The sequence below is a fragment of the Balearica regulorum genome, chromosome 4, assembly GCF_011004875.1.
Source record: "Balearica regulorum gibbericeps isolate bBalReg1 chromosome 4, bBalReg1.pri, whole genome shotgun sequence".
Taxonomy (NCBI): Eukaryota; Metazoa; Chordata; class Aves; order Gruiformes; family Gruidae; genus Balearica; species Balearica regulorum.
In genome coordinates this window covers 34446438-34464221 of record NC_046187.1, presented here as the reverse complement: position 1 = coordinate 34464221, position 17784 = coordinate 34446438, and the positions used below count along the sequence as shown (strand labels likewise).

The window sequence follows — 17784 nt, the reverse complement described above, 5'->3', positions numbered from 1 at the left end:
CCATTTACTACACCGGGATTACTATTTACAGGGTGCAAGGCAGACCAACGTTATTTTAGGACCAAAGGCCCTCCTGTCTCAGATGCTCTACAAGTCACATTTTTCATATGAGTTTTACAGTTTGGCAATCTGTTAATCAAACCTAACCATGCAAAATGAAAATGTAGGATGTCATTGCTTTGAAATGACTGTCTCAATTTTGCCAACAGTTAGTCACGCCGCTGCAGATGTGGGTTGCTCCTCTTTATTTCACCATCAGACTTTGCTGGTGGAGATCCCTGTCCATGTGGGGAATGCTCTTAGTTATTAACAGTTACATCACTTTCAGAGCAGCCTGCAAGTCTCTCTCAGGAAGAACACTGTGGCATGTCCTTTTTTTGTTGGTTTCACTTTGGTTTGTTTTTTTTGGTTTTGTATTATTTCTTAAAGGAAGCCTCTAGAATGAGAAGAGTAAATAAGAATTGCCCTGGAACAAATATTCACAGATTACAAAAAGGGCCATTAGCAGTTGAATTGGAAGGAATCTTCCAACTGCAGTATGAATAAGTTCCCCTAAACCAGTGTTTATCAAACATGGCATGCAAATGAAAAAGAATTAAACAAGAATTAAATTAATTCCATCAGTTTCATGCAGACTCCTACCATCAGCAGTCATCCCAGGTGTTATTGAGCCTGGAGAGGAACATATACTAGATAGTCTGAATTTATGCCTTAGAGCCCCGTCTGTCTCCCTAAAGAGACTGTATTCAGTCTTCCAAAACTCCTCCTCTCCACCCTGGGCTCTCAAAGACCCAGGTTCAGAGATTAATGGTTCAGAGATTGCTTCTGCTAAATTTTAAGTACTTTAGATAAATTTCATCAGTGGTGTACTGACTTGACTAGATCTAACTTACCTCGGTTGGTTTTTACCTGTTCTTTCCCTGTTCTGGCCTATGTCTCCCTCCTTGACAATTCCCGTTAGTTTTAATTATGTTTACAATATGTTCACAATTACCATTTCTTGTGAAGACTGAAGCAAAACAAAAAGGTTTGCGGGTTTTTTTCCCCTGTACTATACATTTTTATTTGCCTTTAAGTAAGGGAGAAGTACAGAAGTGTAAAATTTCCTTTGAATTTATATGAATACTTCAGTCGAAGCTACCTATGTAGCATTTTGTGCCACTCTGCAAAATACACAAGGTCTTGAGGAGTCTTTCTTTTCTCTTATCCATAGGTTGGTCTACAAATGGTTCCTCCTGATCTATACACTGAGTTGTGCAATTGGAATTGTGGGTTATCTAGCCATAATGTTTACCATGTTTGGATTTAATTTATTCTTTAGATAGGTATCTTCAGGTAAAACTGGGATTGGCAACTGTTATGATGTCCTATTTGATAGATTTTACTTTGCAGTGAATTTGCTCCAGGCTGATCTTCACCACCCACCTCAATCCCTTTTATGTTGTATAGCTCTACGTTCTCTTACTTCTTGATTTTTATTACTGCATAGTTGGTCTGAAGTTTGATATTTAGTCATTTTAGAACTTGTGGTTGTGGTGTGACGACAGCAGGGGAAAAAACCTTAAACTTCATACAGCCACTGTGTTCACTCATTTAATCCCCTAATTTAACTGCTGGCTTAATCCTCAGTCCTTCATTTATGTACCTGAAGGAGATGAGACATAAAAAGGCTTGACATAAAGGATAAAAATAAATAAGCACATTAATATCAAAACCACATTATAATTCTTTCTGATAATTATGATTTCCCACTCTACCAGGCTATAATGTTGCAAGGCAGTTCTCTATTTTGACTATTGCCAAAAACAATACTGTATGTCCAGATGATTCTCAACCTAACCTCTTAATCCAGCTAGAATTTTTGCCTGGGTAGAATTTGAATTTTCTTTGTTTGTCCAGGATTTCTGTCTGACTAGCAGCCCAATCAGAGCTTCTGTGCTGGACTCTGAGACACCATCTGACCAGAAATTCCAGGGATTCCTCAAAAGTGTGTAGATCAACTACATAATGCATCTGCTGTAAGTCCAACACTTCTTGGTGGTACTGGAGATGCACATACATAAATCAGCTATTCCTTTATTGCCCATACATTGTATAGTCAATTCAGCCAAAAGTACATAGCTCTGATGGAAAATTCTTGGCAGAAACTTAACAGTCTTGTGTAACCAATACTCTCAAACTTTATTCTGTTGAGGTATTTTATTTAACCAGCTAAATTCCCCCACCAATATATTTTAAATATATAACTACAAAAATTGTCAGCTCTATTTTAAAGGTTCTTACTTTGTGCCCTGTTGCATCAGAACTGACAAGTCCTTTTTAATGTTGAGAAGCTCCAGTTTTATAAGTATTCGGTAGCCGGGTTTCAGTTTCTCAAGACCTGTAACACATACAATCTGAGAGTGATGACAAGATGTTAACATTTTTGCAGACTCTATTGGGTTGGGGTTTTTTGGGGGATAGGGGGTTAAATACTGCTTGCTGCAATTTTAGCAAAGATTTTATTCTGAGGAATTTGTATTGAGGAGGACAGCAGGCTCTTTCAGCTACAGAAACTTAGCATTTCTTTGACTGGCATCTTACACCTTATTGAGATTTGGCTGACCTTGTTGCTTCTGCAAAACAATGAAATATACCTAATTGTTTTGTATAATAAGACTCTACACAAGTGCCCTGCCTATAAAAAAATGTGTCAGCTTGGCCTTCCTATAACAGAGCTGAGTAGCTGTGGCTCCAAAAGGCGTTCATAGCCTACTTTCAACATTGCTTGCTGTCAAGCATTTGATACTTCAAGTATGGGGGTGTCTGCTGCTGCAAAAGAAAATTAAACTAAACCTGCAGTTTGAAGGAAGCAGGAGCTAACTGGAGTAAAAATCTTATTGATATTGTATTCTGGCTTTTTAGTCAAGAGCATACTCACCTGAGAACTCTTGTGGTTTTATGATAGAACTGAGTCTGACGACTCCATGGATTTTGCTGTGATGCTGCTTTTTTACAGACTGTACTATGGAGAAATGGGAAGAGACTTTGCAGAGGTTTGTTCTGACTACATGGCTTCCACCATTGCTGTAAGTGCTGGGGATCATCATCCTGAATACCACTTGCAAGGACTGGAAGTGAGCTCTTGAATCTCTTGTGCCCCTGGGTTCGTGTGAATAAGGTCTACTAGATACTCTCGCAGTAAACTAACCTCATTTTCCTTGAGGAGAGCTGTTCTTGTGCCACAGTCAAACTGTTGAACTCCCTTGTTAATCTTATTAGAAAGACAGTCTTAATGAAGTACTAACCTGTGACATATGCCAGGGCCTGATTTGGAGTTCCTAACAAGCTGGTCTCTATCTACAAGAGAGTTCGAAATTTTTCTAATTGTCATAGGAAGACAAGCTTCTTACTTCCCCAGAGTCTGTGAAAGACTCTTCTTGCCCTTTTCTTTTTATAGTTCTTATCTTCCCTTTCCAAATAAGGTGATTATCTCAGCACATTTCTATTCTGTTCCAGTTACTTAAAATCAAGCAGACAGTTGCTAAAGTTCTTGCATCAGCAATAAGATTTTAATTATTTCTTGGTAACTCTGTGCATCCTGGCGCTAGTAAACTAGGACAACTGTAGTCATTTTCATGCTGTCTTATCTTTGATGGCACTTAAAATGTGTTTATGCATCCTTGACTCTAAGCAAATATTTTGTTGTTCTTTGGCTTCTTTTTTTCCTGTAAACTTGATCTCGACAGTTTTACAACATCAGTGGCATACCAACAAGAAATTTGTCCAATGATATCTGTGCAATCTGCGGGCAGAAAATTTTTGTGGATATAAATGAAGAAAATACCTACCAGCTGTCCTCTAATCATGTGTATCTTTTCCATGTAATTAAGGAACTGTTGTTTTCTCCTCTTTTATGCTGCATTAAGAAATAATAAGAATGACGATAAATACCAAAAAAAAAAAAAAGGAACCAAAACCACATTCAAAAACAACATAGCAGAAAAGTAAAAACAGGAGCTTGAAACATATTTCAGTTCTGTGACACAAGTTGAGGTCACACAGCTTTTTGACAGACAAACCGACACAAAAGTGGCCGTAACCCTACAGTTTCAGGCCTAAATCCTCTTTCCAGGTACTTTGTGCACAGCCTTTGCGTGTGCCTGGCAGGACATTAGACCAGGCACGCTGACCCCTTGGTCAGGTCTGCTAATTCAGGCTCCTGCGTACTGCAGCGGATTTCCTCCGGCTGTGCCGGGCGGGCTGTGTTTGCTGTGTAGTTTTAAGGCAGATGTGGAACCCTTCTGAAAAGACAACACATACATATTCTACAGCCTGACAGAAGACCCAGTGTCTCATACTCGGGGGTACCAAACAACTCAGCATTTTACGTTCCAGAAACTAAAACCAATGGTATTGCATACGGGCTCAAACATCATTACTAATCATCCCCTTCTGCAGTTCATAAAAGTACCCTGGCTTCTTGCAAGCTGGAAAATATGAATACCAGTTCAGGACATTGGATTCAACTTTAAAATAATGGTAAATATTCTAAGGCATTTGAAACTGATCGGTTATAAACGAAGGCAGTATCCATAATCAGTCATTAAAATAATCTGTTGATGGTTTGACTAGGTTTGCAGCTGTGTGCACTGGGCCTTGTTTACATTTGAAAGATTCCTTAAGAATACACCTGATACCAGGTTTCATGAATTTTGCATCTGTGGTTGGTGCATTGCTGGCAAGAAGCAGACTTGCCTGTACTGTCCTGAGAAAGTTGATTTGAAGAGAATGTTAAGCCCATATCCTTAAACCCATATCCCTTCCCTAACAAGTGTGCTTTTGATTTGGATTTTCTAAACTGTAGCCTGATTACTGGCTAATTCTTGTTTTGATCTGCAGTGGAGGGATGATATGGCCACATTAAATAAATGGAAAACCAATTATTATTAAGGAACAGTTATATTTAGGGAAGATGATAGTTCTGTTTGTCTTTATCTTATCTAAGACCCCAAGAAAGCTAGGAAAAGTGTGTATATATATTTTCCCTCTTGATTTTAAGACATCCGGAAATCATTTTTATGATGAGAGGAACATTTTGAAGAATGTAAATCGCAGTTTTAGAAAGACCATGCAGTGGATTTTGCTCTTCAATGAAATAACAAAATTGATATAATCCACTTTCAGACCAAGTGCTGTTTTTTTCCTCCCTTAGTAGTTAGTAAACAACATTTTTCCTTTAGAAAATGAAATAATAATTGAAGATCTGCTGCTGCAGCTGTAGAAACCTGCTTGAGTGGAAGCAAAGTTTGGCTTGCTTTTTTGAAGCCTGTTTTAACCATATGTGAGGAGGATATTTAAATTTAACCTTACCCCAAAAAAAAGGAAGTAAATTAGAACAGTTGAAGGCATTTCAAAATTTTAACCCAATACTTTTTCTTTGATTCTGGCTAAGAAAAACACCAAGATTTACCTATTGTTGCATTTTCTCCAGTTTCCTCAACAACAGATTAGGTGGGAACACATGTGTATTGTATGGACAACTTTTGGACTGGCTCTGCTATCTGGTGGTTTGGCAACCGGTTGCTATAGGCATTGTCCAAGGCATTAATTACTCACTGGGTCTAGAATAGAACGCAGATTATTGGTGAGAATGCAAAGGGTTGGATATTTACCTGCCTATAGTAATATGCATATTCTATACTTAATTTTAAGAGACTAGAGAAAATAGCAATTGGTTGAACTCTGGTGTGCTATATACCCTTTTGCAGGATAGTGCCTCTTTTTGCATCACAGCAAGACTGTATAGCATGCTATTAAAGCATTTTTCTTTATTTTCTCAAAGTAAGAATTAAAAGAAATTGCTGCATTTAATGGGAAGATTGTGCTAGAAGAAATAGGACTTGTTTTTTATTATGAATATTCCTTTAAAAAAAGGAAAAGAAAGTGCCAATATTTTAAGTTTGTTTCATTGTTAAATACATTGGTAGTGGCTTCCAGCTGAAATTCTGAGTACAGGAAGTTGTGCAGCAGCTAAGGAGGATTTCAATTCAGATAAGGACTTTGTATACAGCAAATTCTGAAAAATGGCACCCAAATTGTTCATTTTGTTAATACAAGGTAATACAAGATTACCATTAGCTTTTTTCCCCTCACTTCTTTCAAGACCTGCTGTATTGTGACTCGTACATCTTCCAATGGCCATTTACAAAAAGCTCTAACCATGGCAATGTTTGTGGTGTGCTTGGTAGTCAGGCCAATATGTGGAGGTCCTATATTAAGTCCTCTTTTTCTTACTGCCACCATGCTGAAAAGGCCCAGCTTCCAATAACCAGCTTCTCAAACACAGGAGGACAAAGTTACTATCCCTAACCACCAATTTCATAGTTGCTTTGCTTTAAAAAAACCCAAAAACCCACCAAAAAACCCAGATCAAAATGTATGCATGTGCTTAGCAGCCAAATGTCTGACATCTACACTACCCTGGCCACGCTGTGAGGAATTGAAACGCAGCATGGTTGTGCAAGAACAGGCAGTTCTGCTTAGGAGTCAGAGAAGCTGGTCTTAAAAGGTAATTAGCCTAGCTGAAGTAGCTGATGAAATATGGTCAGTATTTTAAGAATCTTTACACTGTTATTAGAAATCAGAAATACAGATTATCTTAATTTACACTTTAATATATATATGAGAATAAAGCAGAGATTGTGTGAAGCCACCTACAGATGAAGGTAAGGTTTAGATGCTAAAAATAGGAAATGCAATTAAAAACCTAAGAAAATGAAAGAAAGAGCAAATCTTTAGTATATATAAAGAAGGTTGCTTTGTCTGCTTAGGTGAAGTAGCAAAGTTAATAATTCTTATAATGTGTTATGTTTGTGTATTCATATATGCAAAAATGTATGTAAATAAATCTTTCCTTTGCGTTACACTGTCTAATTTGCTTAATTGTGGGTATAACAGAAGAATGTTTGTCCTTCTCAATGGCTAGCAGAGGACAAGGACACGTCTGCTCTCACTGATGCGCTGGCTGTGTGGAGAACTTCCTAAAAGCAGTAAGATGACGGGTAACTAGCTGTGACATGCGACTTCCAATGTACAGACTCGATTACAAATATTGAGGTGTTTGAACAGAGATTTTGTACATGTTAGATGCCTGAGACCAAAACACAACGATAAAAACTTGGACATGATCTCATCACAGACACAGCAAAATGTTGTAGGCGTTTCTGTGTGAAGGCTTTTAAGGTCTGCTTCTGTACGTGCTTGGACGTGTCCTACACTGTGCCCAAGCCCTGAACTGATCCAGTAGTTAGTTGTCCCTCTGGCCGACCAGATTCAAGCTACTAGGGTTCATCAGAAATTTCCTGTGGCTACAAGGCAGGTATCACCTAAGATACCTCTTTGTTTTTAAATCACCTCTGAAGAAAGAGCCTGGTGCCAGTGTCTCCCATTTATTCCACTTTTTCAGCAATTAAAAACCTTGTCCCAAAAATCTTCTCAAGAAAACATGGCCCCAGCTGACAGCAAACACAATGTCTGAGGCTGAATGCTGTGTACCCCCTCTGGTTTTGTGGACTATGTTTACAGAGATAGCAGAAAGGTAGAAAACACCCTACAGCCAAGGCTGCTGATCAGAGTATGGTGTTGGATTCAAAGACACTATATATTAGTGTTTCCCACATTCTAGCTGAGAATAGCTTAAACTCCATTTAAGCAAGTCAGAGGTGTGTTTGGACCCTACTCTGAAGCATCTATTCCCAAATATGGTACAATTAAACCAGACAGAAATCATCCATAGGTGTCTTTCACCAAAGAAGTTGTCTGCCATAGAACTTACATGCTACAACAGCCAGCACTGCAGTGTGAGAGTGCATTTTTACGTTAAGCCTTGCAGCCACGATCCTCAGGAGATCTAGACATTTAACTTACAGTGATTGTCAAATACTGCTGAGAATCAGTCCTTAGATCCACTAACTAGGAGAGCCAGGACAAAAATCCTTGCTGCATAAACTGAGTTTTATTGCATTTGATTAGAAGTGGTTTATACAAAGAATGCAGAAAAACCCTTGGCTAGGCAGGCTCTCTCCTAAAGCTTTTGCAAAGATAAAGATACATAAACTACTTAGCTGTATATCTAAACAACTTTTCATCATTAAATATTTAAATGTTAGCTTTTGCTAACACTGCTGATTAACGCATGTAGACAATTTTGTTGTGGTTTAACCCCAGAAGGCAACTCAGCACCGCACAGCCGCTCACTCACTCCTCCCACAGTGGGTCAGGGGAGAGAATCGGAAGGGTAAAAGTGAGAAAATGCGTGGGTTGAGATAAAGGCAGTTTAATAGGTAAAGCAAAACCTGCACACAAGCAAAGCAAAACAAGGAATTCATTCACTACATTCCGTCAGCAGGTGAATGTTTAGCCATTTCCGTGAAAGCAGGGCTCTGTCATGCATAACAGTTACCTGGGAGACAAACACCGTCACTCCAAACATCCTCCCTTCTTGTTTCTTTCCCACAACTCTTATTGCCGAACATGACATTATATGGTACAGGACATCCCTTTGGTCAGTTGGGATCAGCTGTCCCAGCTGTGTCCCATCCCAAACTATCATGCACCCCGAGCATGCTCACTGGCACAGAAAAAGCCTTGATGCTGTGCCAGCACTGTTCAGCAATAACAAAAACATCCCTGTGCTATCAACACTGTGTTGGTCACAAATCCGAACCACAGCAGCATAGGAGCAACTATGAACAAAATTAATTCTATTCCAGCCCAAACCAGTACAACAATTCACGACGACAGCTACCAAAAGAAAATAATCTCACATCAAGTAATAGAATTTACAGTAGCTCAGCGCTCTGTTCTCGAGACACAGATAGGTGATGGGACCAACATGAAAGGGACACAAATCCAGAGTGCATTTGCCACCTACTCAGTCTTTAATGTCCCTGTCTAGGATTTTAGAGCTATTTTCAAATTAAACCAAAACATCTCCTGCTGCTCTTCATCAGGAGGCCACTCCAGGTAGGTCTTTGTGTTCATGATCTTCCGCAGCTTGCAGAATCTCTTGGGAATCGTTTTGCTCTGGATGGGCTCCAGGAGGACAAGAATCGCTGTGTCGTTGTTCTCGTCAAAGAGGCGGAAGTGCGAGAAGTCCAGCTCGTATTTGCACCACTCGCTCTGCACAAAGTGCTCAGACAGCACAAACAGAGTTTTGCGGCTCTTCTCTATGGAGTCGATGATGTTGTCCACGATCCACTTCCCGGGCACAAAGTCCCGCTTATGGAGGCAGAGCCGAAACGGGGGGCAGGCCTGCTCCAGCTCCTGCACCATTATGTTCTCCACCCAGTCGGAGTCATTCTCGCTGTAGGAGACAAAAGCATCGTAGCAGATGTCCTTTGGGGGGGCTCGCTTGGGCTTCCGCTTGGCTTGGAGCCATGCCCAGGTCATTCTCAGGTACCAGACCGCGTGGTACTTGTAGCCGACAACCACGAGGGTGAGGATGACCAGGAACACCAGGACGCAGATCAACGACACCACCATGGACCTGTGGCACTCCATCAGGGAGAAGTGCACGGCTCCAACCTGCGCCCCTCTCACTGCCAGGGGAGAGTCACAGACGTACTTGTCTGGCCACCCCACCAGCACCTGGGCTATCCCGGCCTGGTGGTGGATAAAGGAGAGGAATTCACAGGAGCAGATGAAGTTGTTGTCGCTGGCATCCAGCAGCTCCATTTTCTTGAAGGACTCAAACTCTTCCTTGGAGAAACTGTTGAGCTTGTTTCTTCTGACTGACATGGCCACTAAGTTGGGAACAGGTGCGGCACCAGGCAAGGTCTTCAGCTGGTTTTTTGTGAGGTACAGCTCCTTCAGAAACGGGAGCTGCAGTCCAAACTCCCTCAGGTTGTTAGCGCTAACATCCAAAACTTCCAGCGTTGGGGGAATGCAAGTCGTTAGTTTGGGAATTTGAGTGCTGGAGAGATTCAAATATTTCAGGGTTTTTGGCCATTCACACACATCTGGAATCTCACCAAAATTATTCTGGCTAATGTCTAAGAGATTTAATTTTCTTAGATGAGACAAACTTTTACCTGTCATTTCTAAGTCACTCAGTGAATTCTGACTTAAATTTAGAGTTCGTAGTAAGGGCCAGCCACCCTGACAGGCTGAATGCTCCAAACTCTGGTCTCCAAGCAGATTTGCACTAAGATCGAGATACTCTAATGACAGAAGATGTCGCGAAAGGCTACACGGTACCAAAAATACCTTGGTGTTTTCAACTGTGACTTTGGTAAGAAGTGATAGTAGACCTTCCACAGCCTGAAGATCTGTAAACAAATAAAATTGTTCTATAGATAATTTCTTTATTGTCAGAACTCTGAGAGTCTGTGATTGATTTGCTTGAATTTGTATTTGCCATTGTCCAGTTCCCAAGAGTGTACAGTCTATCATCCCCACCTCCACTAATTTTGGCATGTCTTCTAAAATGCTGACAATCTCAGGCACAGTAGCATCTGTTAATAAGGCTTGTTTAAAAGAAATTTTCTTTGCAAAAGAAGATGACATGACTCTCAATAGTTGCATTTCAGCAGGTACACTGAATGCTATTTTTCTCACTTCTAGCCAAATGACAGAGTGCAGAAGGTCCCTGACAATTGCTGAGAATACGTTAATTCTTCTTAGGCTTATGATCATGTGATTTATCTTCTTAATTGACTTCAAACTTCCCGGCTCGTACTGACTGAGATTGCCACCATCAATCCACAACTTGTCGAGAAGCTCAATGCCCTCAAAGTTCCCTTGCCTTACCGTGGAGAACTGCGAGTTGCCCAGGTGGAGAGAGCTCAGGTTCCTCAGACTAGAAAAGAGGGAGCTTTCCCCCAGGTCTCTGTAGGAGTTCCCTTGAAGGTGGAGGTGCTGGAGCAAAAAAAGGTGCCCAAACCACGCAGGGGACAAGTGAGCCAAGCTGTTATTTGATAAGTCCAAGAGCTCCAGTTTCCCAAGGGAGCGAAACGAGTCCTCGTCTATTGAGCTGATTTTGTTGGACTGCAGCAGCAGGGCTCTCAGGTTCACAGCCTGCTGCAGATCCTGGGATCGGATGTGCTTGATCCTGTTGTGGGACAGGTTTAACGTTGTGATTTTGCCCGTGAGCCCTGGGGGAATGAAGTCCAAGCCCATGGAAGAGCAGTTGCACAGCTGAGTGTCATCGCACGAAGGACAAGCCTGCTTCAGGGCTTGCTCTGCAGAGACATTTGCAGCTAAGACCATGTAGATGGCCCATGTTCGCCAGGTGTGTGTAGTCATTATTTTGCCTAAAATATGAAATACAGTCAGAGCAAATATGATACAGTATATATACAGTATATATGATTAGTTTTGAAGCAGCTACATTTTGAATATAGCTAAAACATAACCCTTACTGTTCTGTCCTATGGAATGCACTGCATATGTATTAGCTTTTAACGCTGTTCAGAGATGAAACAATTAGTGAAAACAAGGTGCATTGTACATAAACATTCCAGCATCATTTGCTAAATGCTAAGTACACTGAATTCACTCTTCTTTTCCCCATGGTTTCTAATTTTGGAATAAGGACTTAGAAATTCATTAACAGCTGCACAAATCTTTTGCAGATTTAGCTAAACATCTGAATAATCACAACATTATTACTAATCTGATCCTTTGCCTGGTTAGAAAGTAGTCCCCATACATCCCCTCCTTAGGTCTTTTTCTTCCAGATCTGTGACTATTATTTTGTATATTCATATTTTACTATCAGAAGTCTCCTGGATGTGTTTCAAGTCCTGGTTACATCAGGAAGAGTTAGTGTCTTGCAGGAGATGGTGACGTTCATATTTAATACTCATTTCAAGCATAAGTCTAATCTCAGTTCTGACAATAGGGAGAAGAGGGTTGCCTGTGTTTCAGTCCCTTTCCTCATTTTATCTGCCTGTTCTGATTGTAAATGTGCTAGTAGCAGGGAAATAAATATTTGCCTGGGTGTCTGTGTAGGCCATCATTACCATCTTGCGATCAGTCCGATAGTTGCTAATAAAACTTAAGCTGGGAAAACTGACCATTGTGAACTACTGACTCTTAGCTCTTCCTTTTTACTGCCACATCCTTCTCCTCTGCCAGTGGCTTTTTCTGCTTTGGGTCTCTGTGGCAGAGACAAGGTCAGGCTCAGCCATGAGGAAGAGCCAGCAGCTTCTGGAGCTTTCTGCAGATCAGCTGGCTGGATTCGATCAGCTTTTTCCAGCCCCACAGCCTGTTCCTCATCTTCTGGACTGAAATGATTAAAGAGAAGCCACAGAGCTGTGGATCCTGTGTCACTTCTCTCACAGTTGTGCCTTTCATAGTCCTGATTTGACATGGCTTTTTGTGTTACAGAGCTTGCCGCAATATCCAGCCTGCCCTTACTTCCAACAAGGTGACTTTAGTTCTGTCCCTCTGAGGAGTTGGAGAAACAATTATTGAAGACTGAGGGGGCTGTTTTCCCTTCAAAATCCTTATTACATATTGAATTACAACCCTTTTTTTGTTTATCCTTTCTCAACAAGGATCAAAGAGCACTTTAAAAGTATAACTTTCCCCAGCATGTCACAAACTCCCCTACCTCAGTAGGTATCTTACAGAGGGTGAAAAGAGTGAACCAACCCCAAAGAGGTCAATGAACAGGTTCCCAAAGATCATAGTGGGCTCTGTAAGAGGTTAATTGGGTTAGATTGGCTCACTGAGGAGTACTTTCTCCCACTGAGACTGTACTACGACTGATCTACTGTACTGTGAATTCATACTCTAATTTGTTTTATAATAGCTGACCCACACAGACAAGTTCATGCAGACAAGTCCTACCCTTCTAGTTGCATTATTTTAAATTAAATTAAAATTATGCAAAAGAGGAAGAATTAGCTGAGATTGTGTGGGCATATGGGGAGAGGAGGAAAAGTTGTGGATAATTTATTCAATCTTTCCATCGCTTCCCACCTGAAGGACTATAAACATTTTGACCTCTTGTGTTATTTTCCTTCAGTCTCTGTCTCTCTCTGATGTAGAGCTTTGGGTCTTGAAGGACACATTCCTCTCCCCTGACTTTAGATGCCCACAGCTGAGCTGGTCATCCACCATGTTCTCCAGTGTCAATGGAGAGAAATAACAACTTTAAGGGACAATTCACATCATGTCTCTTAGACACTCACATTGAGTTGTGATGACTCCAAGAGTAATGACCCCATCAATTTAAAATGGAGCACAACAGTTTAGATACCTAGAGATTGATGCATGTGAATCCCACCCAAATAATTGCGATCTGTAGTCACACTCACCTGTTGTCCAGTTGAGGCTCTCTTATGGGGCTTTTTTGGTCTTGCAAGTGTGGCTGGATAACACAGTGGTGTAGGCCATAGGGGCAAAGCTATGAGTAAGACAAGTTTCACAAGAAACAAATTTAAGTGGGATTTTTAAAGTTGCCATCACAACGCTTACTGTTAGAAAAAAAGCAACCAGGCAATCCGGCTGATCAAAATCTATCCATAGGTAGGTTATTTACAAATGGAAAATCGGCAGCACATAGGGGAACTGGGCAGGTACTGATATTTACACTGGAAATATCAGCTGAGCCTAATGGCTCTCCGCCTTACCAGCCTGAAACCAACCAGGGACTGCAGGACTGAACACCATTTGGTGGTACAGGACACTTTTCTTTATTGTCAATTCCCTGAGCATCTTTTTTTTTTTTTTTTTTTTTCCCCCTCATCTGTAATGTGAGTAGACACTCAGGGAAATCCCATTCCCAACCTCATTCACTTTCAACCATTCTCTTCCCCTTCCTATTCCTGTCTAATAATTCAGCTTAAGACCCCGACTTACAGGGTCGTTTCAGGCCTCACTGTACCCACTCAGAAATAAAGCCCCACTCCACGATATCATTGCCCTACCAAGGAATCACTTTTCCCTGTTGCTCTGGGGAAAGAACAAAAAGCCACGTGGAAATTGAAATGCAGCTAATAATACGGAAACTTGCACAAATGCCCTTATACCATAAGGTGCCATGATGAACTAGACTTTCAAAGTGTTTCTGGGTTATGGACAAAGGGTCCGAGCCATTAGACATGCACAGGATTATCTTCCCTTGCCAAGGCCAGTAGAAGTATTGGAGGAAATATCATAGAATCATAGAATCATCTGGATTGGAAGCGACCTCAAAGACCATCTAGTTCCAACCGCCCTGCCACGGGCAGGGACACCCTCCGCTAGACCAGGTTACCCGAAGCCCCATGCAACCTGGCCTTGAACACTTCCAGGGACGGGGCAGCCACAACTTCTCTAGGCAACCTGGTCCAGTGCCTCACCACCCTCATCATTAAAAAAAATTTCTTCCTTATATCTAATCTAAATCTGCCCTCCTTCAGCTGAAGGCCATTACCCTTTGTCCTATCACTACAAGCCCTTGTAAACAGTCCCTCTCCAACTTCAGGTACTAGAAGGCTGCAATAAGGTCTCCATGGAGCCTTCTTTTCTCCAGGCTCAACAATCCCAACTCCCTCAGCCTGTCCTCATAGGAGAGGTGCTCCAGCCCTCTGATCAGCTTCATGGCCCTCCTCTGGACTCACTCCAACAGCTCCATGTCTCTCCTGTACTGGGGCCCCCAGAGCTGGACGCAGTACTCCAGGTGGGGTCTCACGAGAGCAGAGCAGAGGGGCAGGATCACCTCCCTCGACCTGCTGGTCACGCTGCTTTTGATGCAGCCCAGAATACGGTTGGCTTTCTGGGCCACAAATGCACATTGCCTGGTCACGTTGAGCTTCTCATCCACCAACACCCCAAAGTCCTTCTCCTCAGGGCTGCTCTCAATCTGTTTTCTTCCCAGCCTATAGTCGTGCTTTGGATTGCCTCGACCCACATGCAGGACCTTGCACTTGGCCTTGTTGAACTTCATGCGGTTCGCACGGGCCCACCTCTCAAGCCTGTCAAGGTCCCTCTGGATGGCATCCCTTCCCTCCAGCATGTCGACGGCACTACACAGCTTGGTGTCATCGGCAAACCTGCCGAGGGTGCACTCAATCTCGCTGTCCATGTTGCCAACAAAGATGTTGAACAGCGCCGTTCCCAGTACCGACCCCTGAGGAACACCCCTCGTCACTGGTCTCCACATATGTGCACATTCTTAAACAAAACCATGACTGCCAACAGAACAAGGTTCTATAAATGCTAACAAATGCTAAAAGCTAATGTAACTGCTAAAATAAAGTGTGCCAATAGTGTGCAAATTGATTCCAGGTTGGGGAACGCTATCAAGCTAGATGAGGGCTGGTAAGTCTGAGCAGTGCTACAGAGTCTGCGGGGGGGTGTGTGTGTGTGTGTGTGTGTGTGTGTGTCACTGGTTAGTAAAGGGATCAATCCACAAGCAAATCTGGCAAAGCTGCTACTTTCCACTTGGTTGTGTGCATGTTACACACACCCTGGCTAACACCCACCAGCGCTGCCTTACTAGCATGTATGTGTATACACGCACAAGCACGCATATAAAGGCATGCCCCTTCTTGTTTCCAACCCAGAGAATGTGCAACAGGGGAGAGTTAGGTGAGAGGATAGCTGATCCCACCGCCCCAAGACCACTGATGAATGAGCTCTTTCCTGGTTGAATTCCTACGACAAACGCAGCCCACCTTCACACCCAGCCTTCCCTGGGCAGCTGTTATCAACACACAAGGGGGACAAACACACAAACAGGACAAAGCACATACAAGGACCCTCCCACGAGGAAAGTGAGCAGAAATCGCAGAGTCTGACCCAACTTGTCTCTTTCATTTGCTGCTTTCCTCTCTCCCCTTTCCTGAAGGACATTGCTCCCATCAGCATGCCCTAGCTCTCCCGGGAGCCTTCCTTTTGCTGCCTGCCTGCCGTGCAGCCCTGCCATCTGCCTGCAATTGCACCTGCCTGCTCCACTTCTGCTGGCAGCCAGAAATCCCTCCCCACTGTGCACTCCTGCAGGCCCCTGCCCAGCAGCCCCAAGCACCCTGAATCCCCCATGCAGAGGAGGAGGACTCAGTGGCAGAGATTAGATATCCTCTTGCCAGCGCTCCCTCCTTGCTTCTTTCTTCGGCACTGCAGCTCCACTCTCGTTCCCTGCATCTCCAGCCTCCACCCACCCACAAACTCACCTCTGTGCAGAAGTGATTCCCGGGGACGCCAGCTCCAGCTCTGGTGCCTGCATGCTCGTTAGCCTATGTCATGTTTCATATCTCTCTTGCTAATTGCTCTTCACCCAGCTTCCTCTCACGTCTTTGTTTCCTTACTACTTTATCTCTCTGCCTTGGCTATGTAAGCAGGGGAATTCCCACCCAGGGGATCTGATTGGCGTAAGAGCACTAACACTATCACTCTTTTTAAACGTGCCAGTCCAGAGAAGTCTGGGTCTAAGGGAAGAGCGTACTGTGTGAAAGCCAAGGCTTCTCCTACTTCTCTCTCTGACCCCATCTTTGAAGTGACCGGCAAGATACGTTTTTCTTCTTCCCTCTAGGCATGCAGTCTCCTAGTCTGTTTTATTGGTGCTCAGTGTTTGCTATCAGATGATTCATTCACCACTTACCTGGAGGTTCAGCCTTGATTAGCCCATCAGCTATTCTTCTCCAAGAGAGCGAACAAAAAAATCCTTTCATGGTAGACTTTGGACTAATCCTAGAGATATCATTATAACAGGAAAGTAGAAATGAAAGTGGTGTTTGCAAGCTACACCCACAGAAACTATCATCTCGTCTGTGTATACGTATACACATACACACAGGAGTGTGACTATGTATGTACAATATGTATGTCTGAATATATGCACACAGATATACACATATATGAATATGTACATATATACCAACACACAGACATGTGTGTATAAGCAATTTTTCCCCATTTTTCAAATACTCAGTCCGTATGCCAATGCTTTGGTATTTCACCACAAAATAATTGCATGTATAAAGTTGAATCAAGATTCGTTTAGACTCTCCTGTACTTAAGCTCCAGCAACACAAGCAAAGTGCAGCGCGGAAGTGCCAAGTTAGAGAAACCCACACACATCTTCATCGCCTCAGAGACAGTTTCAGGTTTTCACAAGAATACCTAAAGCACGAGAAACTCACAACAACTGTGACTCCAGGCACTCAGGATAGGACCAGCTATCTTCATATAAACATCTGTATCTACCTGCTTGCCTAAATTCCCTTTAAAATTGGTGAACAGCAATACAGTAGTTCTAGGAGATAACTCATACTGAAGCAGAAAGATGAATTGCCTCTTATCAGTGTGATTTTCTGCATCGGTTGTAAAGGAAATTATGTAGAGCTATAAGGGGTACATGGCCCACTGATTACTTAAATGTGCTGTGCAAAGTAGAACAGCAGAAACAAGAAGTGAGACAGTCTGCAACACCGTCTACCCAACTCATTAGAAACACATGCTCGCACCCCACAGATGGAAGGCTTCAGCTATTTCTGTGCGTAGGTAGAAGAGAACATGGCGATGACCATGGAGTGAGAAACAAGCATTCACAGGAAGAAAGAAGCCTAAGAAAAAAAGAAACACAACAGTGATTTAATGCCTCTGGATCTCACCATGGTCATGGTACAGGATGCTTCTTTCACAGGTACTGAGTAAATCCCAATCTATGCATGGTGGTATGGACTCTGCTGTTACTAGACAGAATAACAGACTTGTGAATGAAGGTACATATTCAATGCTGTCTTTTTTTGCATGTTGCACAGCAATGGTAGGGCTTCGGAGGACTTATTTTAATAAGTCCCCAGGGTTTTT

The 17784-nt window shown here is 42.4% G+C and overlaps 1 protein-coding gene and 1 long non-coding RNA gene across 2 annotated transcripts; both read right to left on the bottom strand.

The window, feature by feature from the left end:
• Positions 1–1467: 1467 nt before the first annotated feature.
• LOC142601724 (uncharacterized) lies at positions 1468–16855 on the bottom strand. Its single transcript, XR_012835301.1, has 4 exons — positions 16146–16855; positions 3831–3898; positions 2284–2380; positions 1468–1645 (listed from the first exon to the last, which is right to left on the bottom strand). It is a non-coding gene; the product is annotated as an uncharacterized LOC142601724 (long non-coding RNA).
• On the bottom strand, positions 8899–11342 carry LOC104642712 (toll-like receptor 2 type-2). Its single transcript, XM_010311774.2, has one exon. It carries the CDS (start codon positions 11284–11286, stop codon positions 8935–8937), a length of 2352 nt encoding a protein of 783 aa, XP_010310076.2. The 5' UTR covers positions 11287–11342; the 3' UTR covers positions 8899–8934.
• Positions 16856–17784: the final 929 nt, after the last annotated feature.